The following is a 15000-nucleotide window of genomic DNA, read 5'->3' as shown; positions in this document are numbered from 1 at the left end:
TATAATGAGCTGCGGATATAAAATCAAGTAAAGCTATGATCCTCGCACCGGTATCGCCTTGAAGTCCTCAATTTTTCAGGCTTCTCTACGCAATTGCGAAGATAGAGTTCATAACTGCGAGGATCATAGCTTTACTTGATTTCATATCCGCAGTTCAGTGTATCATTCATTTCATGTATCATTTCTTTCATTGATAAATAGACAAGCCGTACAGTTTCCAAGATCGCTCATGGCCGAGTGCCTCCAAAATTTTGCCGAATTCCTCCCACTTCCAAAGGTCGCTCGTCTCCCAGCCTTGGGCACGTAAAAAGTCGATAATTTTGCTAGCATCGTGCAAAAAATCACCGCATTCACTCGGCCCTGCAATCTCAAAATCCTGCTCGATTTTCAAGCTTCGGTCAGGCTTTTCTCATCGCCATATGATTGGGACAGGAGTCCTGGGTGATTGGAATTTGATCAAAATCAAATTAACGAATCAAAAAGCTCAGATTGCTCTTAAGACGCCTGATCCCTTTGGGACGAACTTGCGCAAAAATTCTGTGTGCGTCTGTTAAATTCGTCTAGTACACAGGATCAAAAACTGCGTCTGGACCAACCATCCGCTTGTAATACATCTTGGTCTACGCACTAACATCTTTAACAGAAGACAAAGGAGTTGATCTTTATGTTGTGTTAAGGGCACTTACCCACAATCGCGATACAGAATACTGAGATTTCCCAGGTTGTTTTAGAAAGCTACAAGAAAGCCAATAAGGCCAATAACGTTGCTATCGATTTGTTTGAGCAGGTTGAAGTACTGGCAGCCATTCAGCCGATGTGGACCACCCATACACAGAGGACAGCCACAACACCGGAAACTCCATCCCCTACTCTTCTCGAATAGTGTATGGGTTCTTTTTAACTTCCCACAGACAACATATGAACATGGAAGATATTTTTGAGACGGGGCCTACGGCTTATCGTCCGTATCCGAGACGACTTAAAAGTCTAACCATTTGCAGATGAAATTACAAAGGCAGCCTAATTTTTGATCCGGCCAGGGTTCGAACCCGCGACCTCCCGCATGGCAGCGAGAAGAGTAGGGGATGGAGTTTCCGGTGTTGTGGCTGTCCTCTGTGTATTTTGGTGGTCCACATCGGCTGAATGGCTGCCAGTACTTCAACCTGCTCAAACAAATCGATAGCCAGGGTTCGAACCCGCGACCTCCCGCATGGCAGCCCGATGCTCGACCAAATGACCCACCGGTGTGCGTTCAAGGCTAAGACGGGTGTATAAAAAAAATGTGTTTATGTTATGGTACTTCGGGAAATTTGAAGAAAAATCACACCACGGTTGGTTTCCCATAATCTTTATTTTAAGGAGTTCTTCTTTGCAAAACTATTATTCCATGTATATTGTAAAAAAAGAAAACTAGATGCAAAAGCGAAAATTTGACAGCAATCCCCTGCCATCTTTGAGGCTGGTTCTTCATTTTCTTGAAGAATCTTACTTTAAATTATTTTCTTCCAATGGTCTCCAGATCTGTTTGAAATTTACTTGTTGTCTGTTTTGTTGATTGCATGCATTCTGTTTACAACCTTGAATGCATTCCTCCACTTACAACTAGAGTTTCTCCTGTTATGTACGATGCTTGATCAGATGAAAGGAATGACACTGCTCCACTTATATCACTTGATACACCAAGCCTGAAAATAAACAATGAGCATTAAAGATGACACAAATTAACAATTAGCTACTGCGTATGCATGAGTCAATTGTGCTCATGCTTATTTCACTACAAACCATAAGCGACATGCATCTTTCAACAAGGTTTTTTTGATGTTGACGTCACTAGGAGGCAGAGCAACTCAGTAGTTAGGGCGCTTTCCTTGAGATCCCAGGTTCAAGACACGTTCTGACTACTCGTTGAATTTGTTCCAGGTAGTCCCTGGTTCAAAATCTCAGCTGCACTTGTAAACTGGTTTGTCCCGACTAGTTGTCGTGATTAACAGATGTTGTTTTTGTTGTTCTATCGTTTCGTTGTGGTTCATTGGCCCTGAAGAGCCCCTATGAGGAGTGGTCAATTAAATATGTATTGTATTGTATGAATTGTGATCATGGTTTGGATTTCCCAAATTAAAAAAACATCACGTAGCATGGTGTAAAGAAAGCAAGTTAACTACATGTATGATAACAATGGTGGTTGTAAGCATAATATTGAAATGTTCTTTGCCACTAAGCTTATAACTAAACGCATAAGTGAATCAATCAGTATGACACCCAGGAATAGAGAGCGAGTTTCAATCGACTCTCGTAAAACCAAAACCAAAGTAATTACTTTGGCCAATCAAAAAGGACGGAGACAATCCAGTAAACCAATCAAAACTTGAAGTAAATACCCGCAGCCGACACAAAGCGCGGGAAAATGTGCACGCGCGAGCCACGATTGGTTTTGGTTTCACTTCTGATTGGTTGAAAAAGTGGCGCGAGAACTTTGAACCAATCACTGAGTGGAGTAATGCAAAACCAAATTATTTTCGACACTCAATTGAAAACCGCTCTACTGGGAAAAATGTAAGTATTCCCCTCAGTTGCCTTCTTGCGTGCAGTAGATTGTGTTTTTTAAAGGGGAAGTGGCCCCCTCTGACGAGTAAAATAGAGCAAAATTGTCTGGCGTTAGACAGAGTAAAATCGACAAGGATCACTCTTTAGCGGTGACAAGCTTAAAGAGCGATATTAGAAGATCTGCAAACCCGGTTGCTATATTAAATGCCATCCCAGATCTTCCACGACTTGATTTGCCAGGATTTGGATCTCATGGTAGAAAACAAACTACCTGTTCGGGAGGCGGCGTGATCCAGTGGTTAGGGGGTTGGGTTTCCATGCAGTTGCCCCGAGTTCAAATCCCGCTCTGACCTCTGGGGCCCGTTTCTCGAAATTCCCGAAAAGCCATTTGTGAACCTGCCAACCGCTTGTTGAGGAAAGCCAATTTTTTAACATGTTTTCAAGGTAACAAAAAGCAAACTGACTGTGAAGTTTGACGACTTAAATGCTCTCCGTTGTTGAGATACAGAGGGCATTGTGACACCCGGAAATGGCACGTTACGTTTCGGGATTTTCGATAAACGGGCTCCTGGTTCGTATTTGTTTCTGGTTGTCCTGGATTCAATTCTACCACACGCTTTGTAAATAGCCGATTGGTTGCCTCCTGCAAGTTGGGGTTCTTAATCATGCTTCTGTTAAGTTTAAATTGTTTCTTTCAGAGGATTAAAAGTGGGGTGAGCGTGAACTAGCTTGATAGCTAAGTACCCTTACACTGTAAACGAAGCATTTACATTTACATTTTTACAGTCGTAGTTTGATGCTACTCCGGTTTGTAATTGGAAAGTAACTTTAAAAAGTCAAGTATCTTCATCAGGGGATGAAGACACTTCCTAAGTGTCGAAACGTTTGCAATTTTACAAATCTGAATGTCTAACCTTCCAAGTGGAGTCATCTTAAGCAAATGATCAGACAATGAATCATTACTCCATAACTGAAACCAAAGACAAATGAACTTAGCAATGCATATGATTTATTGACTGCAGGCCGATACTACGCATGTGTAATCATATCCAGAACTGCACTTTATATGGGCAAGTTTTTTTTGGAAATTATTATTATTATTATTATTATTATTATTATTATTATTATTATTATTATTATATACCATACTATCGCAACGACGTGTCGTCGTGACGTCGTGACGTCTGTATTGGTTTACCTGCGAGGCTCGCGTTCTAGGAGGAGAACTACTCCAAATATACAGGAGACTGATCTAGAAATAGAAGTCTCGGTCGCATGTAGATAGTCTATCCTTCGGTAAATAGCGTTATCCTTCTGCAAATTTGACACTGAGTTTATAGCAAAAAGCATTTTAACATTTTCTAATATTCACAATTTTTTCCCTTTATTTTATCAGTTTATAATAATAAGATACAAATGTTTGATTTTATCAACGGAGTTGATAATGTAAATTGGCCACCGTACAGAGATTCTAAAGGCTGACGTTTCGAGCGTTAGCCCTTCGTCAGAGCGAATCGAGGAATTATGGGTTACGTGTAGTTTTTATAGTAGAGTAGGAGCTACGCTACTGGTGGTAACATGGCAAGGTGAAAAATAGGAATATATTAGTCAAATGAAAAGCGTTCGTTAATACCGTGAGGATTAAGGGTGCCAGGCTACACAGTCATACAAGATCCTGCCCAAATCCCCAGCGCTAACCATCGCCTCTTCGAGACGAGGATGCCACTACTACTACTACTACTACTACTACTACTACTACTATTATTATTATTATTATTATTATTATTATTATTATTATTATTATCATCGTCATCATCGTTATCATTATTATTAAGATCGGAGGACGAAGACGACTACGATTGTGAGTTATCCGTTCTGAGCACGCGCACTTTGAAAAATAGGGACTTTACGATCTACGACGCGGTCGTCAACGAGAATAAATTAAATATCATAATATCACAATAATATTATTGGTTACAAGAGGAAAAGTAATCGTGCTACACGTGCGGCACGCATTTTAGCATAAATTCGTGCGGTGCTCTGCACAACAACGACCTAACATCACCAAATTTGAGGTTTTGTCGACAACGGGAGCGCACGAATGTGAATTAATTTTATCATTCTCTATTTTGAGGTTAACTATCAATAGAGTTAATGAAGGGGTAGTTTCTAAAGAAACTGTGGTGCTGCGTCGGTGGGGAAGTAGTATACAAAAATTTGGTTTTATCAACGGAGTTGATAATGTAAATTGGCCACCGTACAGAGATTCTAAAAGCTGACGTTTCGAGCGTTAGCCCTTCGCTCTGACGAAGGGCTAACGCTCGAAACGTCAGCTTTTAGAATCTCTGTACGGTGGCCAATTTACATTATCAACTCCGTTGATAAAACCAAATTTTTGTATATCAATAGAGTTATTTCAGTAGAGTTATGACTTAGAGTTAGAGTTAGCGACTTCCAAAATTCTGAATTCAAGATTTTGGACTGCCAAAATCCTGAATTCAGGATTTTGGACTGCCAAAATTTTGGAATTCAAGATTTTGGCCTGTCAAAATCCTGAATTCAGGATTTTGGACCAAAATCCTGGACTTCCAAAATCTTGAATTCAGGATTTTGGAAACTTTAACTCTAACTCTACGACATAACTCTATGAAAATAACTCTAAGAATAGCTGACCCCTCTATTTTTACTCTGAAACCGCTCGCATCAATTTACTTTTAGGATACTTCGCCCTCACTGTACGACGCGAACGAGATGTCCTAACCTCGAGAAACTTACGATACTGCAAAGATATGGTGACGTTTTCGTTTTCGTCGACGTCGCCGTCGTCGATCGTAAGGTGCCTAATGTCGGCCTCCAAACCTTCTGCACATGCTCAGTACGGTAAACTCGTGCTCGTACTCGTCCTCATCTAAAGGTCCCTAATTCAATACTACAATACTACTTCAAGACGACCCATACTGTAGCTATATATGAGATACTTTTACGGGCAATATAGAGCTATCAAGTGAAGCTATGATCTTCGCAGTTATGAACGCAATTTTTACAATTGCGTAGAGAAGCCTGAAAAATTCAGGACTTCAACGGGGTTTGAACCAGTGACCTCGCAATTCCGGTGCGACGCTCTAACCAACTGAGCTATGAAGCCACTGACGTTGGTTAGAGCGTCGCACCGGAATCGCGAGGTCACGGGTTCAAACCCCGTTCAAGTCCTGAACTTTTCAGGCTTCTCTACGCAATTGTAAAAATTGCGTTCATAACTGCGAAGATCATAGCTTCACTTGATTTCATATCCGCAGTTCATATATGATTCATGTCATATACCATTTCATCATTAATATAGAGTTACTTGCTCCATGCAGGTTATAGCAGGATTCATCACCAGAAAACTTATTGCTCTGACCATAACATCAAATTTACTAGTTGGGGGTGAGTATTGTTTTTCGAATGGGGGTTACAGTTCATCATCTTGATTTGAAAGGATCACCATTTTGCACATATCATCCCTTGCTATCAGAATATTGTTTTCGTTTCACATTTTTCCTGGTTAGCCTTTAGTTAATATCATGCTTGTGTTGATAAAGGTCACACTACTAATTATTGGTTTGGCTTGCCATGGCTCCCCAGCTGGGTAATGTCAACGAATCCTACACACCACCGACACATAGCCGTCGTGTCATGTGTAGTTTGGTAACCTTGTCATCTGCAGGTCTACCAACAGACGGCTAACGGTCAGTTATCTGTTGGCCAACTGTCGGTCCACTATCGGCCAATGGATTGGCCCCACACGTTGGGTGGGATCAGATTCATTACCATTTCCATTGAATTTCAGGCAGTGCATTTAAGGACTCTTTCTGCCGGACAGGTTTAAAGCACAGGTCATTTTTCACAGGTCACTCACTCGTCACAAAACCTTTATTAATTTACTAATAAAAGACTCAGGCCTCGTTAGGCCTAACAGCGATGTTGGGATTTGGATTGCTTTTTGCGTAGGTCAAACAATGACCTGTGGAACGTGACCTGTGTTTTAAACCTGCCGCTTTTCTGCCTGCTACCATAAACAGGGGTAGATTAAAGCTGCACTCACAGATAAATCCCAACCCAAATTTAGAAGATCAAGATTTGGAAAGAAACATTCTGAAGAAAACTCACACCCAACATACTTCATTCTGTGAACGTATTAGCTTAAAGTAAAGTCTGTGTCACCTAGGATCGATCATTCAATAATTTGGAGTCTACACTTTAATCACTCAAATGCACATTTTAACCCTCTAAAGTAACCCTCTGGAAGTGCTTATAGACCTTCCTGCACAGGATGACAAGGAATAACTGCCCTGGCTATTGATGGGGAAGCCTGTTTTCCAAATGACCAGGCGTTTGTCTACATTTTGTAATAAAATGTACATGTAACAAAAATCCTTCCACTCATCTGACCATCCCCAATACTTACGGCTTCACTAAATTTTGTCTTGATAATCCCAGGAGCAACACAGTTTACTCTAACACCCAGGTGACCACATTCGTCAGCTAAAACCTTTGTCAGACCAACTAAAGCTGTTTTGCTTACGCCATATGCACCAAGGCCCTGGAAACATTTAGAACAACAGTACTACCTTAGTGTTTGATCATTAGGGATAATCTAATCATTTAACCTACTGACCCCTGGGAATGAGTCTTGACAGATTCTAGTCTGTTTAACGCTAGACAATATAACTCATCCATAGGCCTTTTGCAACAAATGATCACATGGTACAAAATCCGCCATGCTGAGGAGCAAGCTCATTATTATTCCCCCACTGGGACATTAAAACAAAGGCAAGTCAAGCTTGACTGGTTCAGATCTCTTTGTTTTAATGTCCCAGTGGGGGAATAATAATGAGCTTGCCCTTCAGCATGGCAGATTTTGTACCATGTGATCATTTGTTGCAAAAGGCCTATTGGCCGTGTCCTGGGGCATCTGGGCAGTGAATCGGTAATCATTCATTTAATGAGTGTTTAACCATTAGGGATCATTAGAAACAAAGGATAATCTTGTTTAGATAGAAGCCAATCTTAAAGTGCATATGACACAAAATTTTATATTTGCTTGTTCGAAAGAGCTTTTAAAATGATGAAGAACGGCGTTTATTTTATTGTGATAGCTCTCTTGGTTGCCGAGTTATTCAAGATTTTGATTTATGCAAATTAGACGACTTGTGACGTCATATAGTGGACACAAGATGATGTAAAATGACAAAAAATGGAATATCTCTAAAGCCTTTTTCTGTATAGAACTGAAACTTTTTGCAGTTCTTATACTCATTACAAAGTTCCATGATATGGCCCACTGTGACGTTTCCACAGCAACGCAATGGGCTCCAGGCCCCCTCCATCCAAAGGGTAAAATCAGAGTTTCCCTCCCCAATAAGAGTTATTTGCTCTTGATGTTTATTCAGTCCGTGTGACGGAATATGGTCATTACACAGCACAAGCACAGGGAAGTCTGTCAGACTCTAAAACCTCAAAGAAGGCATTTTCAATATCGGAAAGGTAGAGGTCTGGTAACGAGTATGTTGCTATGGTGACATCATAATCACAATTACAATGTGTAGTTTTGGTAGCACATCAACCCTGCAAAATTTCAACCCTGCAGACGTAGTATTTGCAAAGATATTCCATGCTTTGTGATTTTACATAATTTTGTGTACACTATGTGACATCACAAGTCATCTAATTTGCATAAATCAAAATCTTGAATAGCTCGGTTACCAAGAGTGCTATCACAATAAAGTAAACGCTGTTCTTCACCATTTTGAAAGCTCTTTCGAACAAGCTAATAAAATTTTTTGTGTCATATGCACTTTAAGGCAATGGAAGAAACAGGAAAAGAACCTACATAAATTATGACCTGGACGAACTTCATGAATAACAATTATTGTTGTTGTTATATGGTGGCGCATTTCTAGAATTCCTAAGAATGCATGGGATTGCCAAAAATGTCATCTTTAAATATTCTATCTGGAAACTGTGCAGTTAACTTTGAATCACATCAGTGGTTTACAGAAAGGACCTAAGGAGAACAACTCCACAGCCAGATGTAATCAGCGGGGAGTCGATTTTGATGTTTGGACACTCAGTTTATCACCAAGATCCTGTTTTCACATGTTTTATTGTAAAACATTTCCTGTTTGGACAGTAACCTAACCAGTTTTAAAAGGTAAGAATATGAAATCACAGGATGCACCATGACGATAAGTAATTACCAAAGGCAATTTAGGAAAACTAAGACACCCCGAAAAAGTGACAAACAAAGAAAAGTTCTTGGGTTGTAGTTTTCCTAACAACCCATGATGATAACAGTATTATTATAAGCTTGATGAAGCTAATCATGGGCTGATATACCGAGTCTAGTGCAAAGGTTTCAAAATATTTTTCTCAGCAGATCACCACGGACTGACAGCTGAAGGTATTTGAATGTTTTTGATATAATAAAGCAAGCAGAAAAAGATGTAAATGACCAGGCAAAGTCAAGGGTACGTAATGCACAATCAGTCAATTTGCAGGAGTTGCAGAGAGGGAGGGCAGCCATATCCCCCACTTTTTTCATACGGTGTTGTTTTTTCCTAAACGTCTCCCCCTCCCCTCACACTTCTGTAGTCCACACCAAAACCTAGCCCTGTGGCGCCTGGTTTGTCTAGTGTCCAGTCGTTAATATTGACCCTCCTGCAATGTACATGACCTTATGCAGCAATTCACTGAAACCACCCTCAGATTAAAATTATAACTTTGTTAAGGCCATAGTTTACCTTATATTAGTTTATGACACCTTTTCAAATTCCAAAATTAAAGACCTAAGCGTCATTTAAATGACAATCAATACCAATCTGAAACACTTACCCGAAATGGTTTAAATGCAGCTATTGTTGAAATGAAAATTACTGATCCACCCCTAGAAAACACAAACAATTTGCAAAATGTTATTAATGAACAAAATGTCTTAAATATGCCAATCTGTTACATGTAATTATACTCAACAGAATATCACATTTCTGATTGGTCAATGACCAATGCATAAGTAGGTTAAAGTGTGCAATACGAAAGTTGCAATAGAAACACAGTGATGGAGTGATTCTGATAAGTATCTAAAAAATAAATGAAAAATCGTATGACATTGCTCTTGCATTTAATATTTTCATGATTGTATGGTAATTTGTTTATGCTCATGCAGTTTTGAGAACTTCCAAAGCAATTTTGTGCCTATAAATAGTGAAATGCACTCATGTTTAAATGATTTCCTATACTTACAGATCCATTGTGCATGTAAGTTTCAGGATGTTAATTTGAAAGAACTTTCAAGATCCTTTGAAGAAAGAGATTTTTTACAAACAACTTTTTAAAAGGTTTTAAGTTTCATTCAGTTTGAGTGCAATAATGAGTGCAATTATTTATGATAATCTTTATTGGCAATAAAAACCTGGAGTTATAATTGTTTCCCATACCTGTTTAATTTAAGTACTGGGTTAAGGCGGGGGGTGGCTCTTAACTACCAAACTTTTGCTATGGACTCCTTCAAAATTAATAATCATTTCTCGAGTAACTTTTTTCGCCAATTGAGTGTATTCTATTTAATATTTCTTTGTCTGCTTTGACTCACAACCATATTTGGTAAATCACATGACCAAAACAGAAAATGCCCAAAAACTCAGCGAGTTAACTATGTTTTTCTCAAATTTTTAATGCAACAGTACAAGAACAGTCTAACTCAAAATGTGTAGAAATTCCATGCTGCAGTTTACGAAAAACAATGGGACAGTTTCCAGTAAAAAAAACCGCCTCTTCCTTTTGTTTCCTGCGAGTTTTTACATGTTTTTCACTGAAACCCACAGTAGAATACTGGGACCAGTTCTGTCAGTGATGTCAGATTTCCATTGAAAAGTTACTTCTGCTAATCAAAGAACCTTTGATGCAACCTCTTATTAGGGCTCTTTGACTAAAAAGCTTCTTAATTATGCAACTATTGCCTTCTGTAGTCAAGTGCCACCCACCTTAATATAATTATATTGGAGATAGTTAGATTTTCCTACTAGCTGCCTTTGTCAATGTAACACCTGTACAAGTGATTGTTGCCAGGCAAAACAAGTCAGATTAAAATATTTACAAGCTGCGAGCATTGTCCCTTGGATGGAAAATATTCAAAGTTATACATCAAGAGCTTAACAATCGTTGCAGGAGCGCTTTGCTAAAAGATGAAGTTAAAAAATGCCAACCTTCTTTTTTCCATCAGTGGAATGGTGTCCTTTGCCAGCATGAATGCTGATTTTAAATTGACATTAAATATCTGCAATTTCACAAAAAGGTAATAATTGACAGTACAGGTGTACATGTATATATACAAATATCCTTCCTACCGCTAATTCAATGATTAATATGACATCTACATAATAGTATGAGAACAGAAAATCCAAGTCGTGAAGTTAAAAATATAAGTGAAATACGTAAAAACAGACCAAAACAAATTCACGATTCCTTTGAAAACTCTTACGAAAATTTGGCAGTAATACTAAACATCTGCCCTCCCTCCAGTTTGAAATGTATGTTTTATCAGGAGTTGGGATTCCCAAGGGTAACCAGCTATGGTTCATTGTACAGTCTGAGAATTAATACGTAAGTATTATTAATCTATCACATATTACCTTGTCCCACGCATCCTCAGGTGTCTGAAATTTAAAATAAGTTATCAAGTTATTTTAATGTCATAACAGAACATTATTTTGTCATTGATTGCTTCATTACCTGAATAAGCGGGCCAAACACTGGATTTACTGCTGCATTTGATACTAAGATATCAATTCCACCAAAGTGATGTAATGTCTGTAAGACAAAAAATGTTCACTGTTATCAGCATTGCTGTGAATCAAGTGCTATAAAATAGAGGCACAGCCAAACGAGGAAGGAAGTTACCAAGAGTTACTCTAGATCACCAATGAAAACCTCTAGGAGGAGGAAAATTGCACAGCAATGCTCTTAACCTGTCCAGTTACTGAAGGTCACAAGTAGGCCTGACTATTTTCCTTCTCCAGTTCAAATAATTTAATACTTCCATACATAAAGTAAAAACCATCACGAGGAGCTGGGTTAGGGTACCAAAAAACTCAACCCCCATACAAATACCAAGCCTTAAAACTAACAAGGGCATACTGGTAGATTTAAACTTAAGGCACCATGCTGATCTAACTTCCCCAAATCTTCACACTTGGAGCCCAAGAACAAGCTACTGCTCATTCATAGTTAATTAACCTGCAAATAATAATCCATCACTTCAAACATTTCATGATGTTTGCATGCAAAGACCCAAAGTGACACAGAATTTAAATAAGTACTGGTAAAATAAATGCTGTCTCCCTATTTTATGTTGGTAGTTAATCAGTCTGATTCTGTTTGAACATTAAGACTGTTTTCAAAAGTGGCATGATTATAGTAACGATGCCCCCGCTGCCTAAAAAGACAAAAGAATGTGAAATGAGATTATTTTATTCTAATGGACTTCGGGACCACTAAGTTTCAAAGTGCTTACACAGTTAGTGCTATGCCTGCTTCTCAAAATGCAAAGAGTGATATTTACCAGTCTTTGATGCCCTTGGGATGAAGCAGAAGAGATACTACCCAGTAAGTTACATGTATCAAGAAAAATCAACTTTCCCAACACAATAGCATGCCCACACTGGAATAGAAGAACATGATCTGAAAAATGGCAATAGCTGAAAAAGCAGAGTGAAGGGATGTTGTGCAAGAAATTAAATCCAAGGCCAAACAACAATGACAGAGATGCTTCCCCCTCAGAAAAAGCCCCTAATTTCAACTCAAATGAACTCTGATTTAAAGCAGTTGACAGGTTGTTTGTGAGGCAGGGTAATTATCATTAATTTGGCACGGAATCTGAAATTTGATCATTTGCTATAATTGTTGCTTTAGGATCTCCCTGGATCAATTCTTCCAAGTGAATGCACTTATTTAAACAGTCGAATGGTTGTCCTTATCGGTTGTGATGTTGGGCTGATTAATGTATTTTTTCATGCACCCTTGAAGGGGCTGTGTTATGAAATTCAGCCGAATTCAGCACCTGGGAACTGGCAACCAAATAAAAGCGAAGAAATTATAAAATTAAAACAACTACAAATTAAAATACTGAAGGAAGGTTTTCAAAAAAATACAGCACAATAATACAAAAGGATTAGGCAGGGATGGGCAAAATGGAAGAAGATTAAAATGTACATGTATTTCAATGTCTTGTGGTTTTCGAAAACTGTTCAATCTTACTAACAGTTTTTCAAAGTTTACCTCTGGTGTTTGTAACTTAAATTGTCATGTACTCTAGACAGACGTTTTTTACCACAAAGCTTTGATTTGCGTTGTTCAAGATAATTTCTGGGTTAACATTACTGTGATGTAAGTTGCATACAAATGTAGCAAGTTGGGCCGAGTAATACATGTATTAAGTAAAACTACACAATTCAAAATCCACTGCCATGACACAAGCTCTTAATTAAGACCCTCTCACCTGTTCAATAAGATTTTTCCGATGTTCGGGGTTCGCAACATGGCATACCACGCCTTTTACAGAACACCCTTGCTCCTCCTTTTCCACCTCAGAAACAGCTTTAGTCACATTTTCCTGCTCTCTGCTACTAATCATTACCTTTGCTCCATCTCTTGCAAGCTGTTTGGCAATTGCCAGGCCTATCCTATAACAATTTTAAATTTCAAATAAACCAACATTGGAGGGAAAGTAAAAAGCTAACATTTTGAGAGTTACAGTGTACATAGCCCTTCAAACTGACGAAAGGGCCAATGCTGGCAACAATATCACCTTTCTAGTTTCCCTGTCCTAATCAATTCTCTTCTATTCTTTAAGCTGATATGCGAAATTAATGTGCTTCATTCACCACCCATGCAGCACCACAGTGTACAACCTATATGTAACCCTACAAACTGGAAAACAATGAGCCTAATAAGAAAATCCTGGAAACCTTGTGTGTTTAAAAAGTGTGTTATCAAAATGTATAGAATTTATTAGTTTTGTTTGTCATTTCATAATTATCATAACATATATCTTTCTTTACCCTCCGACTTTAGAGTAGCTCCGAACATTTACCCTCCCAACCATGATACACCACAGAAGACAGACCACAACACCGGGAACTACATGCCCTACTCGTTGCGACAAGTGTGTGGGTTCTTTTACATCCCACAGGATTATGAACATTGAAGGGCTATGAGACGGGGCCTACGGTTTATCGTCCTTATCTGAGAAGACTGGAGAGTCTTATAACCATTTGCAGATGTGATTACAAAGGCAGCACTTTCTCCTCAGTTATTTAAAGACCCTGAGTGTTGGTCGGGCCGGAGTTGAACACACGACCTCCTGCGTGACAGCCCGGTGCTCAACCAACTGAGCCACCGGTCATTTCCACATCATTCCTTTTCCATAGTTCAATCAGATACATGTATGTAAATATTACCCATACATCTGATCAGACGAATGCCAAAATTTGATAATTGCCGGTAGCTCCCTAAAATGTCCCTGAACCTTTCTCTGGCAAAGTCATTTTTAAGTTTCCCTCGTAACTTGCTCCATCTACATGCTCCAGCACCGGCACCAAAATCCCTGTCTCCGCTTAGGTGCCATTTATACACCATAAACAAATCACTGCCAGGATGGCAACTGTTTGCTGGATAGAATAAACAGGAATTCCATATGCTATTCCTTGATAAGATTGTGGACTGGGTAACCTTAATTAAGTTCACATGCCTGATGGGTTTTCCATCTAATTTATAATATACATGGCAAAATTTCTGGTTGACTAAGAGAAACACAGTTTCCAGTAACACAGTGAAGAAAAATGAGGTAATTAAGTGCAGAAACAAACCAAGCAGTCTAACTGGTCAATGATCAAAGAAAGTCTCAGATCTAGCCAACCAAATGCAAGCCCCAGATGGTTCAATTTTGGCGTGATTGCTCCAACGGGATTCCAACCCAAGACCTCTATAATAGATGTCATCGCGTCCTGGGAAAAAGTGTATTTTTTTTAATGAACTATGAAAGACTGTTGGTATCTTGCCTAAGTAAGACATTTTGTCAATCGAGATGTTCTTATTGTGCTTTACTGCTCTCTTACTTGTATTTATCTTTTCTTATCTATGGTGTTCATGTTTGGGGCTTAACATTTCCCTAATTTCTAACACCATTTCTTGTTATCCAAAAGAAAGCAATAAGAATAATATCATAATCTCCTCTGAACCAAGATCTCATTCTGCACCTCTCTTTAAATCTCAAAATCTTTTAAATTAAAACTGCAAAAATGGATGGATGCTTATTTCTTCCAAATAGACCATTTTACGGTTGTAGCTAAGTTACCTGGCCTAAGAATGGAAGCAAGGCTGCCGGTGTTTTGATACAAACCTTAGTGCTTATGTAATGTT

General features: G+C 38.9%; 1 protein-coding gene across 2 annotated transcripts in view; it reads right to left on the bottom strand.

Moving 5' to 3' along the window:
• Positions 1 to 1332: 1332 nt before the first annotated feature.
• Positions 1333 to 15000, bottom strand: part of LOC138019285 (dehydrogenase/reductase SDR family member 4-like) — an 18008-nt gene continuing 4340 nt past the window's right edge. The window contains exons 2-10 of one of the 2 annotated variants that reach the window (XM_068866022.1): positions 13079 to 13262; positions 12143 to 12241; positions 11314 to 11391; positions 11214 to 11237; positions 10788 to 10858; positions 9418 to 9469; positions 6992 to 7126; positions 3459 to 3514; positions 1333 to 1685 (exon numbers count right to left, since the gene is read on the bottom strand). In XM_068866022.1, coding sequence (XP_068722123.1) covers positions 1571 to 1685; positions 3459 to 3514; positions 6992 to 7126; positions 9418 to 9469; positions 10788 to 10858; positions 11214 to 11237; positions 11314 to 11391; positions 12143 to 12241; positions 13079 to 13262 — 814 coding nt within the window. In that variant the 3' untranslated portion in view covers positions 1333 to 1570. The remainder of the gene's footprint in view (positions 1686 to 3458; positions 3515 to 6991; positions 7127 to 9417; positions 9470 to 10787; positions 10859 to 11213; positions 11238 to 11313; positions 11392 to 12142; positions 12242 to 13078; positions 13263 to 15000) is intronic. The other variant, XM_068866023.1, reaches the window with a different exon arrangement.

Source organism: Montipora capricornis, chromosome 10, assembly GCF_036669925.1.
Source record: "Montipora capricornis isolate CH-2021 chromosome 10, ASM3666992v2, whole genome shotgun sequence".
Classification (NCBI taxonomy): domain Eukaryota; kingdom Metazoa; phylum Cnidaria; class Anthozoa; order Scleractinia; family Acroporidae; genus Montipora; species Montipora capricornis.
This window is presented reverse-complemented; position numbering and strand designations above follow the sequence as displayed.